We start from the raw sequence: 18486 nt of genomic DNA, 5'->3' as shown, positions 1-18486 counted from the left end.
ATTTAATCGATTCAGTGGTGACAGGTTGGTTCATCACTCGTAAATGAATGTCAAGATTAATCGATAGTACATATAGTTATGTGAATCACGCAACATTTCCAGTGATAAAATGTTGAGATTTTGTTTGACAAATTGATTACGCCCATTTAGTTTTTGAAAATTAAGTTTAAAGGTAGTGATTTCACAATTATAAGTATGTAGCTCGATTAGCATAAAGTAAATATTAGATGCTTGAGTTATTCACTTTGTATATTGTTAAAGTAATAAAAAAACACATTAGTTTCACTTATAAGGATGAAAATTTTTAACTAAATTTTTTTTGGTTCTTCGCAATATCAATTAGGCTCAACTATATTTGACGAAAAACTAAAAATTTATCCAATCAAGTTTATGAATTTAGTAGAAATCTGAGTTTCTTTTTTCTTCGATGTTATTTTTTCTAACTAAAGAAAAGTCAAATGATTAAATAAAATTAAAATGCTTCATTTATCTTCATCCAACTTCTAACCAATCACTTGGGAGGAAGAATTAAACTAAAAAGTGTAGAAAAAAATTAAGCAAAAGAAAATAAATTTGAGTAAAAATTTTAAATTCTATAAATAATAAATAAATTGATAAACTCTAAGAGGTGTTATTATTTTTGTTATATTTTCTATATATTTTTCGTTAATATTTAAGGGAAAAAGTGGGGAAGGGGATTGCCTCCGACATTGACTTTTCATGGCGTCATAGGAAATGTGGTCCATTGGATGATATGAGATTTTGATCTGACGGTAGATGGGCACTCAAGTGTTGAAGACTGGGGTGTAGTGGATTGGAACTCTATTGGGATGTTATTTGCTTCAAAATAGGAAATTCCACACGGGGGGAGAAGGGGTATATAAGTAATTTACTATTTGACACTTTAATATATCCAAAAATGTATACATCATAATAAATAAAATAAATAATACCTATAAAAGAAAAAGAGGCTTTCCATAAATATTTGAAAGGAAAAGCAGTGTTGGTCTAAATTTAATTTTGATCATTTTTGTTATAATTATTATAACATCTTTTCACTTTTATGCATATATATATATATATATATATATATATATATATATATATATTAGTTTTCTTTAAACCAATTATTGTATATTTAATTATAAAATTAATTACAAAAATCAACTAAAATAATTAATGGTATATCAAATCCTGATTTTTGTAAAAAAAAAATAAATAAAAGAAAATTGAACAAAAATTTAATACACGCTTTTTTTAGATTCAAATTTATTCAAAAATTAAAGCCATCATTAATAATAATTAATTATATATAAAAAGGTCAACTTTGAGATTTTTTTTTTAATTTTTTATTGAGATAAAACATTTGGGAGTAGTTATTCTAATATAACAGCACAAATCCATATGTGAGCATTTTGTTTGTGAGTTATTAATCAAAAGTTCTCGATGGCATCACCCATCTCCATCTTGAGAGTAGATCGATGGTTCAGTAGATTCATCGGTTAGCAACTTTCTTTGATATTGCCAACTCACATTATACTCTACAAGGGTTTTTTGAAACCATCATTTTTAGTTGAAGGAACAAGTCTTGTTTTGATTGATTAGTGAATTGTTGTAAGCGTAATATCCATTTGTTTTTTAACTTAAGTCGGGTTGTGGTTGGCTTATTTGATAAAAAAAGAAAAGGAAACTTTGTGGAGTTTGTTGTTTTGACTTGTTAGAAATTTAAGGCACAAAATATGTTAAGTAGGCAATACCAAACTTCTAGGTTTTAAGCATTGAAAGAAAAAAAATGTACCATAGGGATTGAAGAAATAAAATGTACATTGAGAATAGAGATTATTTAAAGAAGAAGCAATAGGATATTTAATTACCAACATTAACTTTACCCAATCACCACATTTTTCTAATTATATCCTATTTTCCCTTTTGTCTCCTTCCATTTTTCTAATTATTAAAAAAGAAAAATATCCCTTTTGTCTATTTCTAGTTATTAATATTTTTTATTTATTTATTATCAACATGTATAAATAAATAATTATAAAAAGGTCAAATGAATTTTTTGGAGATTGGAGAAATCTTCCACTCTAAGTTTTTTAAAAATATATTTTTTAGTTTTAACTTTTGAGAACTATTGAGATATTATTTGGTTTTAGTGATTACATGAGTGCTTGACTCAACAAGTTACATGAATTATATATATATATATATATATATATATATATATATATATGTGCGCGCGCGCATTAAGTTTGCATTATTTATGTATTAAGTTTTTAATTACCCCTTATGAGTTGAATTATAAATTTGATATATATATATATATATATATATACTATTTAGAATTGATCGGATAGACCGAGATAAAATATGTATTATGGATAAAAAGAAAATGTATGAAATTTGAATTGTTCACTCGTAAGTTGTTCAAATTAAAAATATGTACGTATGTTTTTTTATTTTACCAATTAATGTGACTGATAAAATATGTCGTCTAGTTGGGCTCTACCATTTATCAAACCAAACAAACTGATTAAAGTTTTGTTGAATCAAAATGGTTTTGATTGAAGAAAAAGATGGAGTTTGGAGAAATAAAAAGCAAATAAGACAATTCTCACATGTGGGTGAAGTCAAAGTAAAAGGTTTTGCCAAATCGCCAAGCATGGCTTTTAGTTATAACATTTATGAACTACTTATTTCTTAGACTTAAATCAATTTGACCTTTTTAATTAATATGGGGTTTTCTATTGATTTTTTAAATTCTAAATTTCTTCTATTAAAAGAAACGAGATTATTATATTAAGGATTGAATTTCGCGTTTGAAGAGTGCCGTTTTAATTTGAAGTATTTGCAAAAATATTAAAAAAAATTATGATAATATGATCCGTATCATCATATTTTTTAAATTATAAAAAGTAGTAAATTTAAAAGTGAATAATCTTCTGATAGCTGACCGATATATCTAATTAAAAAGAGGTACTATGACCTATGAATTGTTTTTTTTTTTACTTTTGAAGAGTGTCGTTTTAATTTCAAGTATTTGCAAATATATTAAAAAAAGTATGATACTATGATCCATGTCGTCATATTTTCTAAATTATAAAAAGTGGTCAATCTAAAAGTAAATAATCTTTTAATAACTGACCTATATATCTAATTACTTGTCATATTTATCGTTTTACAATATGAAAAAAAAAATGCTATGACCTATGAACGTGTTTATTTATTATTATTTTTTTTTTCATCTTAAGTAATTTTCTTTTTAAGTTTGTAATTAAATTTTTTTATTAAAAAAATCATAATATTTGGTAAGAATTTAAGGCTATGTTTTAGAGTTTAGCAATCCACTCATCCCTCCCACAATGGCCCAAGCCCAACTTGCCAATTTATGGGCAATTTGGTTTTTTCACCAACACAATATACTAACTACTTTTTTAATTATATTTTTAAGCTTAACTTTAGGGGAAAAAAAATGAAATTCATAAGCAACTCTTCTAACAAACATATTTGAAGTTTGAAGTTTGAATTAATCTAAAAAAAAAAAATGAAAGAAAAGTTTTCTATTCATAATTAAAAAATGTCAAGTAGAATTTCATCAACCAAACATCCCAAAACCTCTCCTTCAATTTCTAACCCTAAATCAATTTTCTCATCAACACCAAAAATCTCCCATTTTCCTTCCCTCTCCATTTCTCTCACATAACTTTCCTTCCCCTTGTGAGACAAAAACCAATCATACACATACTCGCCATCTTTGCCGTTCTTCATCCTAATTCGATCGTCGTCATCTTGAAAACTTGCAAGGTCACGTCGAAACAATTCTCGAAGCAACCCATCCAAGCCACAATGCTCTGCTAATCTACAACTTTCTGATAACGAAATTACTCCTTTAACCTGCTCTAATAGACGTCGTGTACTTTCGTCTAGTACCTCTTGTTCTTCTTTATCCTCTCGTTTTGATAATGCATTTATTCCAACCTGTAAAATGATACGTAAATTTTTAGATAGAAAATATGAATAACATGTAAAAATAATAATGATGATATCAAAAGATAAAAATCTAGAAAACAAGTCAAATATAAAATAATCATTTGATTACATTAATATACTAAGTTTAATTTAAAAAATATATAGTTCACTGTTATTATTATTTTAATTAAAGCCCAATTTCTTTTTTTTTTTACATATACGGTGTCGTTTCGTATTCTACGGACGAATCTAGTTTTGCAATAAGAGAAATTGATTTAATCTAACGGTTCACGATCGCTCGTTTTAAATCTCAACCAAAATAAAACGGATCGTAGGGTAGCAAATGATTGACCAAATATAGAAGACGACAAATTCCATTATAGGTGTGAAGTACTTTGAATTATTGCTAACCTCTTTGTCGTTTTTTGCGTGTGCGGCTGTCGTTTCCGTCGAATCTTCACCGACACATCGGAAGTACATTTTTCCGATTGTACCGTCGTCGGACCAATCTCTCCACGACGGCGACGGCAAATCCTCCGCCGTGAAATCGCTCTCGCACCAGCTCGAACTCTTACTACTACTCGTGGTCGTGGTCGTGGTCGTGGTCGTCGTTGTCGTAGCGGCTGCCGTGTAAGTGTAACGATCGGGCGATTCGGCGAAATCAAGCGGTGGAGCCGCCGCCGTTGTCTCGTCGATCAAATCCCTAAACGATTTCCATCGAATAATGTCCTTGATCTTAACAACAAAATCGCCTCCGGTTTCTCTCTCATCTCTCTCTGTTTTCCTCAACAGCCTACGCGAGAGGCTTCTGGGGAAGATCCAGGGCGATTTCACGGACGGAAACGAGATCCTCTTAACAGCGGCTACGACGGCGTGGAAAGCCAAAGCTTTAAACGACGTGGGTTTTGGTTTAGAAGATGCGATTCCATTTGGATTGGTTTCGTGAAGAAAATCCTTGAGCATTCTGGTGGGTCCTTCTCGATTAAGAGGAAAAGGGGGAAATGAGAGAGAAGGCGCCGCCATTGAAGCAGCTTGAAGAAGAACAGAGGAGAAATGGATTGAAATGAGATGAAATTGAAGTGAGTGAATTGGAGTGGGAGTGAGATGGGGATGTTTATAAATGGATGGAGAAGGGAAAGTGAGAGGCAATTTCGAAGATGGAGTTGAAGAATTAATTAAGGATTATTGTGAAGAGTGTCAGTGAGTTTCAGCCATGGCTGAATGAAGAAAGCAATGTTGAGAAGGAAAAAGACAAAAGAGGGGGCAGAGAGATTTGAGTTAGAGAAGAAACTAAGAAGGATGCTTCCCTTTTTATTATAATTTATTTTATTTTATTTTATTTTTTGGGCAAATAAATTAATATTTAGAAAGAAAAAGTTATTTGTAATATGAGAAAAATGGAGAAAGATTTGGGATGGAGTGAGATCTTGAGTGGGTCTTCATGAAGTTTGTAGTGAATAATGGAGAAAGCATATGTTGTTTTGTTTTGTAGTTTTACACATACAAAAATCACACATATCATATGCTTCATATTATTATCACTATAGCAAGTGGGACTAGTTGGGTCTATATACCTATATTGGAAATAGAGATACAACACAAATCGAGCATAGTTTAATAGATAAAATTAGAGGTAATCATCGATCGATCGGAGTTGGTTTTTTCAAAAACCACCATCGAACTGACCATAGTTAGTTTAGTAAATGTTCAAACCGACCTCAACATCGATGAGTGAGGGTCGATCGGTTAATCTATTTTTGTCAGGTAGGTTCTTCTATCAAGACGATTTAACACTTTAGAAATATTTTTTAGAAATTCTTGATTTGAAACTTTTCGAAACCAATTCCTCTCGTTTTTTTATCGATCGATTTTGATTTGGTCGGCTCGCTCGATTTTTCAGTCTATGATCATACTCACCCCTAGATAAAATGCTAATTACGAAGTTAATAGTTCAATTTGAAGAAAAAGAAAATCAACGGCAAAAATCAACCTAATATAAGAGTGCTGAGTGTCTGGTTTTACGAGTTAAACTTACTTTGAAGGCTTAATTTGAGTTAAAAACATGATACATTTTCTCGATGTAAAGTCTTTCCAAAACTTTTCTTGAGATGACCTATAATTTTTTTTCTTTCAAATTCACTCCAAATTTCTTTGATTTCTCACGATTTGTATCTTATCAAAGTCCACCAATGTCATTATTTATAAGCAATTTGACAACAAAGAGGTGATATTAACATGTAATTATAAGATACATCGATAACATATAGAAGGCACATGAACGAATGAAAAATGACATTCAATCATTAAGAACATTAATCATCGACATCTATAAATACACCTATACAACAATATTTATATTCAAGATTTCCTTCTCAAATTTAATTCTTAATCATAGAACCAATATGTTTCTTTTAATACATTTTTAAAAAAAATATACTTATTTAATCGACATGAGAAATTAAAAAATGTGTGCATGTTTTTCTTATAACGAAAAAAAGAGATATTATGTATGATTTCCCAACGTGGTGTATGATTTGGCCCAAAATCTTGACATACATATTTTACAATCTCACTTCAATTATTATTCCATAGTTGCAATGATTTACCTATAAATTAGGCAATATTCATGCTTTGTATGTTCAATTAATGTCAACTTGTATATTTAAACACTTAGATGAAATCATATGGGACAATATCTTTTTGTCCCTTAATTTTAGATTTACATTAAAAAAATTTAAAAATTATTATAAATGACAAATCGATATATTGGAGATTATAAACACTAATAAAAATCGATGTATATTAATAGATTGATTGACATTTATAAATCTAAATTTCTTTTATTTTGTAAATATTTTAATCACTTTATTATATTTAATAATATCTATTTGATTTTTATTAAATACACCCTTTCTAGTTTGAATGTCCATTAATTAATTTGTTATGTAGAACATTTTTATTATTAATTTTGAACACATATTTACATATTACAATTTCTTTTGCATGAGATATATTGTTATTATTTAATTAAATTTCATTTTATTAATGACTATGTTTTAGTAACTATCATTGACCAACTTTAACGACCAACGATACCAACCTCTAATCACTATCAATCACCATTTCCTACAACGGTGTTTCAGCAGACGTTTAGAGTTTATTTATATTTTCTTTTAATATATTTGGTAAATAGTTTTCATAAACAAAATTGAAAAAAAAATAAAAAAAAATAAGGGTGGGGACGGCGTCGTTTCATCGGTTTCCCAATTCCCATCCACACAGAGCTTCGAACAACGCAACAGCGTCTTCCACATCTCGTGTGCCGTCCTCCGAAAAGATAATGGCGGCACACGTGTCTCTCAACTGCTTTCCCTCCTCCTCTTCCCCTTCCCTGCTTCGCTCTCCTCCCCTCTCCTACGCCAAACGCCAGCCAGTTTCCGGTTAGTTCAATTCTCTACATAATTTATACCGATTAACCTGCACAAGCACACCCACTTCATTGTTTCCTCCATTTTCCAGCTTTCCTTAATTTTTGTGTTTAATCGCCATTCCTCTTATCTTCTGTTCTTCCATTCCAAATTTGAGTTTGCTGTGCTTGTTTTCTTGTCATATGAGGCATTTGCCTGCCCTTGTAGTTGTGGCCTTGTCACTTGTGCATTCCCACTGTGTTATGTTATTGATGGTTCTCTTTTATTGTTTTTTTTTTTCTTTTGGTTTTGATGTTTTTAGGATATTAGCAGTGTGTATCTGGGTTTCTTTTAATTAGAGTAAATTTCAGCCTTCTGTCCGTGGAAGTTTCGTTACAGATTTTTGTTCATTTCAATTCTTCAATTTCTGGGATCTTTGTGTCTGGTGGAATTTAGGGGTTATTCTCTGGACTGCATGCCTTCACTACAGATATTTGGTATTAGTGAACTTTCTAGGTGACCTGAGTCGATTGAGTTTATGATTTTCAATTGTTTCAGTTGCCGCGATGGGCGATGATCCTATAAAAGAATGGATTCTCTCTGAAGGAAAGGCAACACAGATAACAAAAATTAGCCCAGTTGGTGGTGGTTGCATCAACCAGGCAAATCGTTACGACACGGATGCAGGGTCTTTCTTTGTGAAAAGAAATAGGTAAGAACTCTGGGTTCTTATAGTTGACAGATGATAAAATGAAGTAATAGAAATTGTGAGCAGTTATGAAACTTACTCAGGAGCATTGGACCCTCAATGTTTGAAGCTGAGGCTCTTGGTTTAAGTGCAATGTACGAAACCCAAACTATCCGTGTTCCTAAACCATTCAAGGTTTGAAGATTTTCAGTTCTGGGAAAAGTTATACTTCATTACCCAGTCAGTTCATTCACCCATCGTTTCACTAGATGTATGTACTAAACTTATTTTACTTGTTACAGTTCGGATCATTACCTTCTGGTGGTTCATACATCATTATGGAATTCATTGAATTTGGTTCCTCCAGAGGAAACCAGGTGAGTAATGGAGCATCCTCTTTTTCGTGGGTATTGATATGATAACTTATAAATCTACCCTTTCACACTGGCCTCAGTCTGAGCTGGGAAGAAGGCTTGCTGAAATGCATAAGTCTGGAAAATCTGATAAGGGGTTTGGTTTTGATGTCAACAACACCATTGGCAGGTAGTGTTTCAAGTAGATGCATAGGTCAGAGATAAGTACCATTATAGCAATTGAAGCAGAGTAATCTCAGTGAGTTCTTATTCTAATTGTGCGACTTATGATCCTAGTACTCCACAAATGAATACGTGGTCATCAGATTGGGTACAGTTTTATGCGGAGGAAAGATTGGGATTTCAGGTGAGGCTAGCGCTTGACCAGTATGGCGACAATATGATTTATGAAAAAGGTGAACTTTGTTTTCGGAGAATAACACTTGTGTTAGTTTGGTTGACACATTCAACGATATAAGTATAATCACTTCTCTCAACTGTTTCATAAAGATAAATGAGATGACATTTTAGTTGGATGTTGAACGTGTTTTTCAATTTTCAGTTTTGAATGATAAAAGGGCAGTGATGTTCTGTCCACGTTCTTCAAAGTTAGTAATGGACCCTAAAAGGGGTAATATGACCCTAGATTGCTTTAGAAGATTAGGTATTCAGATATGTATTGTAGGATTTGGTAAATCTTGTGATCATGTTGAGAAGAAGAATTATGGCTTTATTCTTTGTATAGACAGCTGCCCTTGGCTATCTTTCTGATTGAAAATTATGGTGCTACGAGAATGCTTCAAGAGTTGTTTTTGCATTTAACAGGACAAAGGCTTGCAAAAAGTATTGGATCTCTATTTGACAATGTCGTGATTGAACCGTGTCTGCTTCACGGGGACTTGTGGAGTGGAAATATCAGCTCTGATAAGAATGGAGAGCCTGTTATACTCGACCCAGCATGTTATTGTAAGTTCAACTTTCGTTGTGCTTTATCCTTTTGGAACTAAGCAAATTGTGGTTGGTTACATAAAGAACAGATACATTAAAATGAAAGTAAAAGTAGAAGCAGACATAGTAGATCTATGAATGAAAGTCGGAACGTTAATACCTCCTATTTGATTTGGGTTCATAGGAAGGTCTTTTTGTCTTTTAAATTTCTGTCCAAAGAACTTCTACGGCAAGAGAGCTTTTAAGCTTCATCAACTGATCTTTAGATAAAGTCATTTATCTTAGTAAGTGTGTGGTTTCTAAGGCTAGATTTTTCAGATGGACACAATGAAGCAGAATTTGGAATGTCATGGTGTGCTGGATTTGGAGGTTCTTTTTATGATGCTTATTTCAAGGTATCATTCCAAATTAATGGACTCCTGATGCAGCATTCCTCTCTATTTTTCAATTATCTACATCCTCTACTTTTCCTTTGCTTTTAAGAGCTCTTGGCTATCTAGTTTTTACATTTTGAAATTTTTTTGTCATTTTGTTCAGGTTATGCCCAAGCAACCTGGGTTTGAGAAGCGGAGAGATCTTTATCTATTGTATCATTACCTAAATCATTATAATCTCTTTGGTTCTGGGTACCGTTCATCTGCCATGTCTATAATTGATGACTATCTGCGGATGTTACAGGCTTAGAAATTTTTTTTCCAAGAGAGGTTTGTTTGGTGGTTCATATCACTTTTGGTGCTGGCTGCTGCTTCTTAGAGCTGTATAGAATATGTATCCATTTCTCAACTTCTCTGTATAATTCTCTATGCCATGCAGCCGAAAGCTTAAAGAGAAGTCATTTCTCTCATGCATCTACTTCCAATCTAACAGTTAAGTTCATGTAGAAGGTGTACATGATTTTTAAACCACCAAGCATGGCGAAATATATGTTAGAGTTCTAAAGAGATTAACGAATGACTAGGGATTCAAATAAATCAGAATTTGTGAATTGTTTTTTTAGGGACAATAGTGGATATTTGAACTAGTAAAAGAAAAAGGAGAAACCAAAAATCCAAGTGACTCGAAGAGCTCGTCAACATTTAAATTTTGAATTTTTGTGAATTAGTAATAAAATATTTAATTTTTGTGAATTAGTAATAAAAGATTTCAGGTTTAAGATTCAATAACTTACGAGTTTTTTAGTTATCAAATATTATTAGGTTTGGCGTACTGAACTTTGGTTATTTATTCTCAATTCATAGCCATACTTTTTCTTTAATGTTTAAAGTTCTAGAAAATGTTTAATGTTAGTGGGAACTACATAACAAAAGTGGAATTAGTGTTTGATTTAGTTTTAAAAAATTAAAATATAAAATTAAATGATCGATAAATGGAATCTGAACTTTTAAGTTTGTTACTTTTGATTTCCTGTCTTGCAGAATAAAAAATTATCTAATAATTTAAAATTTAACGCTAAACAATAAATTGAAAGTTTAGAATCTTAGTATAAACTTTTTAAGTTAAATGAATTCAACACAATTTTGAAAATTCAAAGACGACAGTACTTGTGATCCAATTTAAAATCAAAATACACCACCTAGACACCTAATACCAATATATATAATATATCCCCAACATAAACTTTTTTGGATCTGCCACTGCTTAAATTTAGCATGTACAGTGTCTAAAAAAATACAAATAAATAAATAGTCTAGCATGCTTAGAGATCTTCAACCATTAGTTAAAGCATTAAACATTCCAATCCAAAGGAGCAGCTCATACGTTCATTACAATCCCAAGTTCTCAAACCTTACAAGTTAAAAATGGGGTCATGTTCAGTAAGAAAGTGGAAAACAATCTGAATCACCAAGGCCCATGAAGTTGAAAATGACCTCTCAATGAGTACCCGATATTTCACATATCAAGTACTCATGTTTCAAGACCCAAAGATGAACAAGACTGTAAATGGACTTGGCCAACAAAATGAAGGAATGCATGATTTTAAATTTCAACTCACGGACTTCTATCCTTTCCAATACAAGAATTCAGTACATACAAATACAACTAGAAGAGTTCATTTCATGCTAAATATGAACAGTAACAACAAGTCGCTCGTATAAATAACAACTAAGAGAAGGAAAGAACAAGAAATTAAAAGAATTGAACCTGCTTTTTCGCTTCGGTAGCTTCCAGTGAGTGATCCTTCTCTTAGAGCTGTTGTAGACGCTTCCTTTTCCTTCTCAGTTGACTTCACATACTCCATCCCCTTCACTCTCCTTCCTTTCTTCTTTTATGTTTAGGTTAAAAACGGTGAATGAGCATATCTTATACTGATACTCCTCCTTCCAACCTTCTTCGCAGAGCCACCAATTGAGCGTTTCTTGGATTCTTAACTAGTGATGGTTTCCAAAGTAGGAAATAGTCATCCTGTAGGAACTTGGATTGATCATTTTTTCAAGTTAATGCCACAGGAACTACTGTTTCACTATCAAATTGTGCAACCTAACAAAATCGTCTAAGCTTAGCTCCTCCGGTCTTGACTGCAAACAAATCAAATATGAAGAAATCAATTAACAGATTCTGAGGAAACAAAAAATAGGCAGAGTAGAGATAGATATGCCTTACAGTTGGGGGAAGGCTAGAATCTTCTAAAGCTTTTTCTATCTCTGAGGATGTGCATATGTGTTGAAGAGATTTTCTTAACATTTTACGCTTTCCATTGAATGCTGAGTTAACCTGTAATGCATTAAAAATCCAAGGCATGTCAAAAGATAGTAATAAATACGTCAAGGAAGAAATTAAGATGCAGTAGCGAATTTAATAGTTCACCAATATAAGTTTAAATGTGTAAAATTTGAAAACGTGAAGTTTATATAGTCATATTATACTATAGAAACACGTGCTCTAGACACTCTTCTATGCAAATGCAGTGATAGAGGCAAATGATACTTTGGTCGAGCCAAAATTTTCACAATAGTGAAAGAAAATGTATGACTTCAGAGCAAAATATATAACCATTGAGAAGAAACTTTTGGTGGATGAAACTGCAGGACAGTCTGCTGCTTGCTTCAGCTTGAAAGATACAACAGCTGCATCAACCTACAAAATCGTAAACAAAAGAAAGATTAGTTTTCAAATTCTGTGTGTGAGTGAAGAATAAAGTTTCGGATAGATTGGAAGTAATTCCATATGTCCAAATGTTCTCTAAATCGGAGTTTCATTATCATTTCTCTTTCTTATTATTCTCATTCAGGTGGCCGAAAAATGTAGGGAGAAGAGGCTCTTAAATATGTTAAAGACTTTGGTGATTATTAGACGGATACTTCTAGTTCTAGGAAAAGGAAGAGAAGCAATTAGAATACTTACAAATTAAAGATCACTTACATTAGGCTGAGGAAAAAAGTTTGTCCTCGGAACTTTAAATTTCAATTCAGGGTCTACAAAGGAAATGGAAGATAAATTTTATATATAACTTCATAGAAAAGTTGCAAGTATTAAAGTTATACATGGAGTTGGTTATATGTTTATCCATGCACTTAGGGCAACTTATTTTATTTTTCATCAAAGTATAATATAGTTTAGCTCTGCTTAAACAAATTCGAAATATTTAGACCACAGTTTCCATTAGTTAGATCTGAATTATTTGTTTAAGATTTTGTATACGTTAATCATTAAGAACTGACAAAAAAGTAACAAGAGTGAAATAATTTTCAACTTCAGAAAGATAATGCTCAGATAGGTTGTTAAGGTTTGGTAATTTGAATGAAGTAACCGATCATTAAATCAGTTCCTTTTAGGAGATAGAGATCTCAATGCATTCATAAATTTTGAAGCATGTCTGGATAAGATACACAAAATTGTGAATAGTATGGAAAGAGTACAACTAGTAGGGTACCTGAATAAAAATTCACAAATACATTGATGGGTCGATATTCAGATCTCCTCAGAGATGTTTCCACCAGGCGTAGAGCAGCCTCCTCCTGATTAGTTTAAATACAGATCAGTTTCACAATAGAAAAGACATTGACAATATCGTAGCTAAAATGGAACTTGAAAGTTTGAAGATTTGTTTTTTTTTTCTCTTTTCTTCTCTCTCTCTCTCTCTCCCTTTTGTTTTCTTCTTTTCTTCTTTTCTTCTTTTCTCTCTTTCTTTCTTTGTATGACGAAAATAGATTACAAAATTAACCACAAACAAGAAAGTCCTAATCGAACTTGTTCTCGAGAGGTAAGAAATAGCTAGATAATGTAGTGGTTAGAGCCGATCGAATATACCTGGAGTAAAAGAACAACTTCTGAAAATATGTCTCCCATTGGAAGAAGTTGTTTAATTATATCTGTACTTATATTGAAAGGTATGTTGGAGACTACCTGCCGACAAGAAATTCAGTTAAGCTAACTTAGAATAAAATAGTTCACTTAAAAAAGATACACTTTTGAAGAATAAACTTAAAACATACTTGAGTTTCCCAAACAATGTATACAAACATGACAAATACTGTATGATCTAAACAAAAACTTCATGCAATCATTGAAAGATATCGAGCTTGCATAAGCACTGGTTCTCAAAATTATCTAAGAAAATGCAAGAACTTGAGAACCGCTGCATAAAAAAATAAGGAAGAAAAACACCAACAGCAACAGAAAATGGTTGCTGTACTGGGTATATCTGACACAATACAAGCAAATGTGACAAGTGAACAAGCATATCTAGTAGATGTACTCACTTTAGCAGGTTGTGATCTTGCTTCAGACAACTCAATACTTTTGAGAAAAGACATCATATGTGAGCTCACGTGGCATTTAACAAAGTCCTCATTCAGAACCTGCATGTTCCAGTTGGAATAGTACAACATTGTCTAGACTGTAAGATTAAACATGGCAAATTTTATATTTACCTATGCTCAAGAAACTTTATAAAAAAAGCTCATAATAAACATAGATTACGAAACTTATTAACACCGCAAATCTTAAACATGGCAAATATAGTATTCCTGGCACCACCAATCTTATTAATGTCTGCTAAGTAATCCCACAAGAAGCATTTTTTAGTGATAATTTTTTTTTTTCTGAAGAAACATTTCCTAATGATATGAAAAATGAATCTTAAGCCGCTTGGTGTATGGGGAATATTCAATGATGCAACGTCAAGTGTTGCATAAAAGATTGGCTAGTTACATGGCCCATCACACCAGTAGCTTTCTTGATGGACTTAATTGTGAGAAAACTTAACAAGAAGAAAATGAAATACCAACTTATAGGAATGATCTTCTTAATTAAGAATTAAGATATTTTAGTCCTCAAAGACATTTGATCAGCAATCCTACTAAATTATCACGAAAGGGGAAAATGATAATAATACTGATGACGTCAGATATAACTTACCTTCAATCTGTTTGTGTTAGCAAATCTTTCATCTACAAGAGCAGCCATATATGAGTCCTATACTTGAAAAGTATATCCAAAAGAAGAAAGATATGAGATGTCAGAGTGCATAGTCAAAGTAAAAGATAAACTTGCATCTGAGAACAAAAATTTCAAGTTCTTATTTTCATTGAGTAAAGGATCCTTTAAAGACTTGACAGGTCAAACAATCAATGTAACCTTTGAACAAAGATCCAAACATTCCTAGATTAGAATTCTTGTAGACAAGAAAACAACTTATAGGTTAGAAGGAGCATTATTTGCCTAGTAAATTCAACACGCATTTTCCCATCTGGATCCAAGAATTGATATCTGACAGAAATCGTTCATGAGAGAGAGAAAACTAACCTTCTCAACTGCAAGCACCGTTGCACCTGAGTTAATAAGGACATTGGTTAACGACCCAGTTCCAGGCCCAATTTCCAATACTACGTCACCCTCTTTAACATTAGCTGCAGCAGCCAACTGCTCGTTAATTGAAGAGTTCAACATATAATGCTGCAAACATATAAGATGCCAACAAATCAACCGATACTCATCTTTGAGAAGGAATCATCATCAAATCAAACTTGCAGTTAACTGAATTAAATCCTAATAATAGCCTCCAATGTCCTATGTTCAATCCCCATATTCAAAACTTAACTTAAAGCTTCATTTTCTCCCTAGTTTTGGGTAGGCGAAGCTTCTATGGGCATTAGTGAGATGGGCTGTGAGCTGACCATAATGCAAGAGATAAACCTCAATAGCGTGTGATTGATTGGTGGGTGCTCAGCAAGCAGCAGCATCAGCAATCTGTGTGATTAGCAGCTCACCAGAGATGAAAAAGATAATTGGGGAAGCGGGGTTCATCCCTCCGCTAGTTAAGATGCTCGAGGCGAAGTCGAACAGTGTCCGAGAAGTGGCAGCGCAAGCAATCGCAAGCTTGATGACACTGTCCCAAAATATCAATGAAGTGAAGAAGGATGAGAACAGTGTCCCAAATCTTGTGATGTTGTTAGACTCTAGTCCTCATAACACAGCAAAAAAATATGCAGTTGCCTGTCTTGTGAATCTTGCTTTGAGCAAGAAATGCAAGAAGCTGATGATTTCACATGGAGCCATTGGGTATCTCAAGAAACTTGTAGAAATGGAGGTTCCTAGTGCTAAGAAGCTATTAGAGAGATTGGAAAGAGGGAACTTGAGTATTTTCAGCAGGAAATAAACGAAAACCGGAAGCATTACGTTGAATGCTCGTGATGAAATGCTCAAGTTATTTTTGTCGATCAAATCGTTGCGGATTGTATATATTCGAGTACGACCGAAAAGAGCAAACCGGTTTCCCTTGTTTGTGAGGATCTGACTGAAACAATTAGCTTCAAGAGCCCTCTCTCTGTATCTCTTTCTTTTTATTCTCTGTTGGTACATTTTGTGATGAATTCAAGAACAAAACTCTGGAATTCTATCTGTATTTATATTTCAATCCAATAAATTATATTAGAAATGCTCTTTCTAAAGAAGCTGACAAGTTATGGATATTTAAAGAGTTCATTTTGTTTTTTCAAGGTGAGAAAAGACAAATTGTCTGTGGGATCAAATTTGGTGGCTGAAAAAAGGTTTTTTTCACAAGGTTTCTGCAGAATTAAATCCTAATAATAGCCTCCAATGTCCTATGTTCAATCCCCATATTCAAAACTTAACTTAAAGCTTCATTTTCTCCCTAGTTTTGGGTAGGCGAAGCTTCTATGGGCATTAGTGAGATGGGCTGTGAGCTGACCATAATGCAAGAGATAAACCTCAATACCCGGTATCAAAATAATCATTTCCTAATGATTTACGTGAACAAAAACATCAATACACATTGAATAAATCTCCCCAAAACTATCCAGATACGTGGTGTATTCTCAAATCTCAAGTGCTATCCAGATGAAATACCACCTCCTGTTTTCCAACATATAATCGAAGAATATATTGTATATATCATCTCTCTCTACCTCTCCATGTATCATATTAGAATTTACAAAACGGAAATTACTGATTATCATTAACACTTCCCAATTTCCCCAAACTTTCCCCGTGTTTCAAACGCTAGCATCATGCATTACTTAAACAACTAGAAGATAATCATGTAAACAGGGTGTTGGGGAACGAACCTGGCCGAGAGATTTTCTGGGCACGCGGCCTTTGGAATTGAGAGCTCTTAAAGTTGAATGATAATCATCTGGATTGACTCCTTCTCCAACTCTGACGGTAGTAGCAGAACAAGATACAAACGGAGTAGCCCACCGTGAGCCGGCGATGGCAGTACTAGCTGGAAAATATAAATTAGGGCTCTGTCTATAGCTCGTGAATGAAAATGGCGGGAGGAAAGGATTTGGAAGTGGAGGTGCCGCCATTTTCTCGCTCTCCTCAACTCCCAATCCGAAACCAACTTGGATAAAACTATCTCCGAATTGAGCAACAAAGTTCTTTTGGTTAATGCCATAAAAAATTATTTATAATAAAATGTTATTATATTTATAAATATTTTCATTCCATAATCAACCATATAAATTTACAAAAACACTAAATCGAACCATTCACTTTTAAAATGATAATTGATCGGAATTTTTCATCTATTGATTTCATCGTTAGTAAGATTGATTACAAGCGAAAGCTAAAGACGACGCTATTGAGTGAAGTGATTAGTTTACTAAATCTTAATTAATATGAATAATCATAATGTTCACACTTAGAAGCTCCCTTGATGCTAAACTAATTTGGGTTGTTTATACAACAAATCCAATGTTGTCTGGTATAAATCAACTGACATGGAATTTATAGTCAATGATTAAATTGTCAATTCAATATATAAAACATCGATATAAACATGATTTAGTTGTAGATTGGTTGAATTGGATTGTGTCGGTTAAACTTGATTTTGGATTTAGCTTATATCGAGTCAGATCTACCTTTAAGTTCGGGACTTGGCGAGGAGGATGAGGTTAAAGAGAGGGCTATGCACATAAATTGGTAGAAATTCGATTTGTTTGTTACACAAAACTTTGATTTTGGTCGACTTTTAAATTCTTCGTTTTTTCTTGATATTTTGTTAAAACAAACAGAAGGGTCATGTGACAAGGAAACTATAGACTTCTACTATGATTTTGACCATGAAAAAATGTTTGACCTTTGGCTATTTATCATGGATCTCAAATCAATCATTAAATATAACTTTTGACCAACTGATCACGTTTTTTACAGATATTTTACATTCTAGGTCGAAAAGACATAGAAGGAACTCATAACTACTAAAGCACAAATATTTAGAAGTTCATAGCTACCAACGAACCAAATACAAGTTTTGATAAATAAATTGAACAATACTCTATGAAACAAAAATAGAACAAGAACAAATTTGACTGCTTCTTCAAAAAAGTTTCTCAAATCTTAGAAACAACAAACGAAAACAGCAACCAAACAAGCACAAATCACAAATTATGGCAAAGCAAGTAAAAAAGTCTATTAATATGGCCCTGTTCTTTCGAAATTTTAAATCTCATATCATTCAAACAAAAATTAAATATAAAATTGAATTAGTTAGACTAATCAAAACTTGAATGACAAATTAATCAATCAAATCTAAACTAAATGAAAGATCCATACTTCCCCTTTTAATTTCAAATAAGATATAATAACAATAACAATTAGATTAAGTCATTCTTTTCAATCATCCAATTTTAGTTTTATATCTAAAAAAATTAAATTT

General features: G+C 32.5%; 3 protein-coding genes across 3 annotated transcripts; 1 reads left to right on the top strand and 2 right to left on the bottom strand.

Annotated features, from left to right (window-relative positions):
• Positions 1-3535: 3535 nt before the first annotated feature.
• On the bottom strand, positions 3536-5239 carry LOC103483313 (uncharacterized). Its single transcript, XM_008439886.3, has 2 exons — positions 4381-5239; positions 3536-3978 (listed from the first exon to the last, which is right to left on the bottom strand). Exons 1-2 carry the CDS (start codon positions 4990-4992, stop codon positions 3571-3573), a joined length of 1020 nt encoding a protein of 339 aa, XP_008438108.2. The 5' UTR covers positions 4993-5239; the 3' UTR covers positions 3536-3570.
• Positions 5240-7189: 1950 nt separating this feature from the next.
• Positions 7190-10209, top strand: LOC103483312 (protein-ribulosamine 3-kinase, chloroplastic). The gene is made up of 9 exons (XM_008439885.3): positions 7190-7409; positions 7935-8088; positions 8169-8259; positions 8367-8441; positions 8519-8607; positions 8715-8833; positions 9243-9383; positions 9684-9760; positions 9903-10209. Exons 1-9 carry the CDS (start codon positions 7310-7312, stop codon positions 10047-10049), a joined length of 993 nt encoding a protein of 330 aa, XP_008438107.1. The 5' UTR covers positions 7190-7309; the 3' UTR covers positions 10050-10209.
• A 1116-nt stretch (positions 10210-11325) lies between these two features.
• Positions 11326-17202, bottom strand: LOC103483311 (ribosomal RNA small subunit methyltransferase, chloroplastic). Its single transcript, XM_008439884.3, has 10 exons — positions 16892-17202; positions 15111-15260; positions 14724-14780; positions 14066-14164; positions 13614-13709; positions 13237-13321; positions 12726-12778; positions 12357-12440; positions 11967-12077; positions 11326-11881 (listed from the first exon to the last, which is right to left on the bottom strand). The coding sequence occupies exons 1-10, from the start codon at positions 17132-17134 to the stop codon at positions 11816-11818; spliced, it is 1044 nt and encodes a 347-aa protein (XP_008438106.2). The 5' UTR covers positions 17135-17202; the 3' UTR covers positions 11326-11815.
• Between the last annotated feature and the right edge of the window lie 1284 nt (positions 17203-18486).

The sequence above is a fragment of the Cucumis melo genome, chromosome 6 (genome assembly GCF_025177605.1).
Source record: "Cucumis melo cultivar AY chromosome 6, USDA_Cmelo_AY_1.0, whole genome shotgun sequence".
In the NCBI taxonomy this organism is placed as follows: Eukaryota; Viridiplantae; Streptophyta; class Magnoliopsida; order Cucurbitales; family Cucurbitaceae; genus Cucumis; species Cucumis melo.
The sequence above is the reverse complement of the archived record's forward strand: the minus strand, read 5'-3'. Positions and strand labels throughout refer to the sequence as shown.

Coding starts and splice junctions, on each gene's coding strand:
- LOC103483313 (XM_008439886.3), bottom strand. CDS start 4,992: ATGGCGGCGCCTTCTCTCTCATTTCCCCCTTTTCCTCTTAATCGAGAA. Junction 3,979..4,380: donor ACGCAAAAAACGACAAAGAG/GTTAGCAATAAT, acceptor ATCATTTTACAG/GTTGGAATAAATGCATTATC.
- LOC103483312 (XM_008439885.3), top strand. CDS start 7,310: ATGGCGGCACACGTGTCTCTCAACTGCTTTCCCTCCTCCTCTTCCCCT. Junction 8,442..8,518: donor GTTCCTCCAGAGGAAACCAG/GTGAGTAATGGA, acceptor CACTGGCCTCAG/TCTGAGCTGGGAAGAAGGCT. Junction 8,834..9,242: donor CAATATGATTTATGAAAAAG/GTGAACTTTGTT, acceptor TGCATTTAACAG/GACAAAGGCTTGCAAAAAGT.
- LOC103483311 (XM_008439884.3), bottom strand. CDS start 17,134: ATGGCGGCACCTCCACTTCCAAATCCTTTCCTCCCGCCATTTTCATTC. Junction 15,261..16,891: donor CCAGAAAATCTCTCGGCCAG/GTTCGTTCCCCA, acceptor ATATGTTTGCAG/CATTATATGTTGAACTCTTC. Junction 12,779..13,236: donor ATTTGTGAATTTTTATTCAG/GTACCCTACTAG, acceptor TTTCCTTTGTAG/ACCCTGAATTGAAATTTAAA.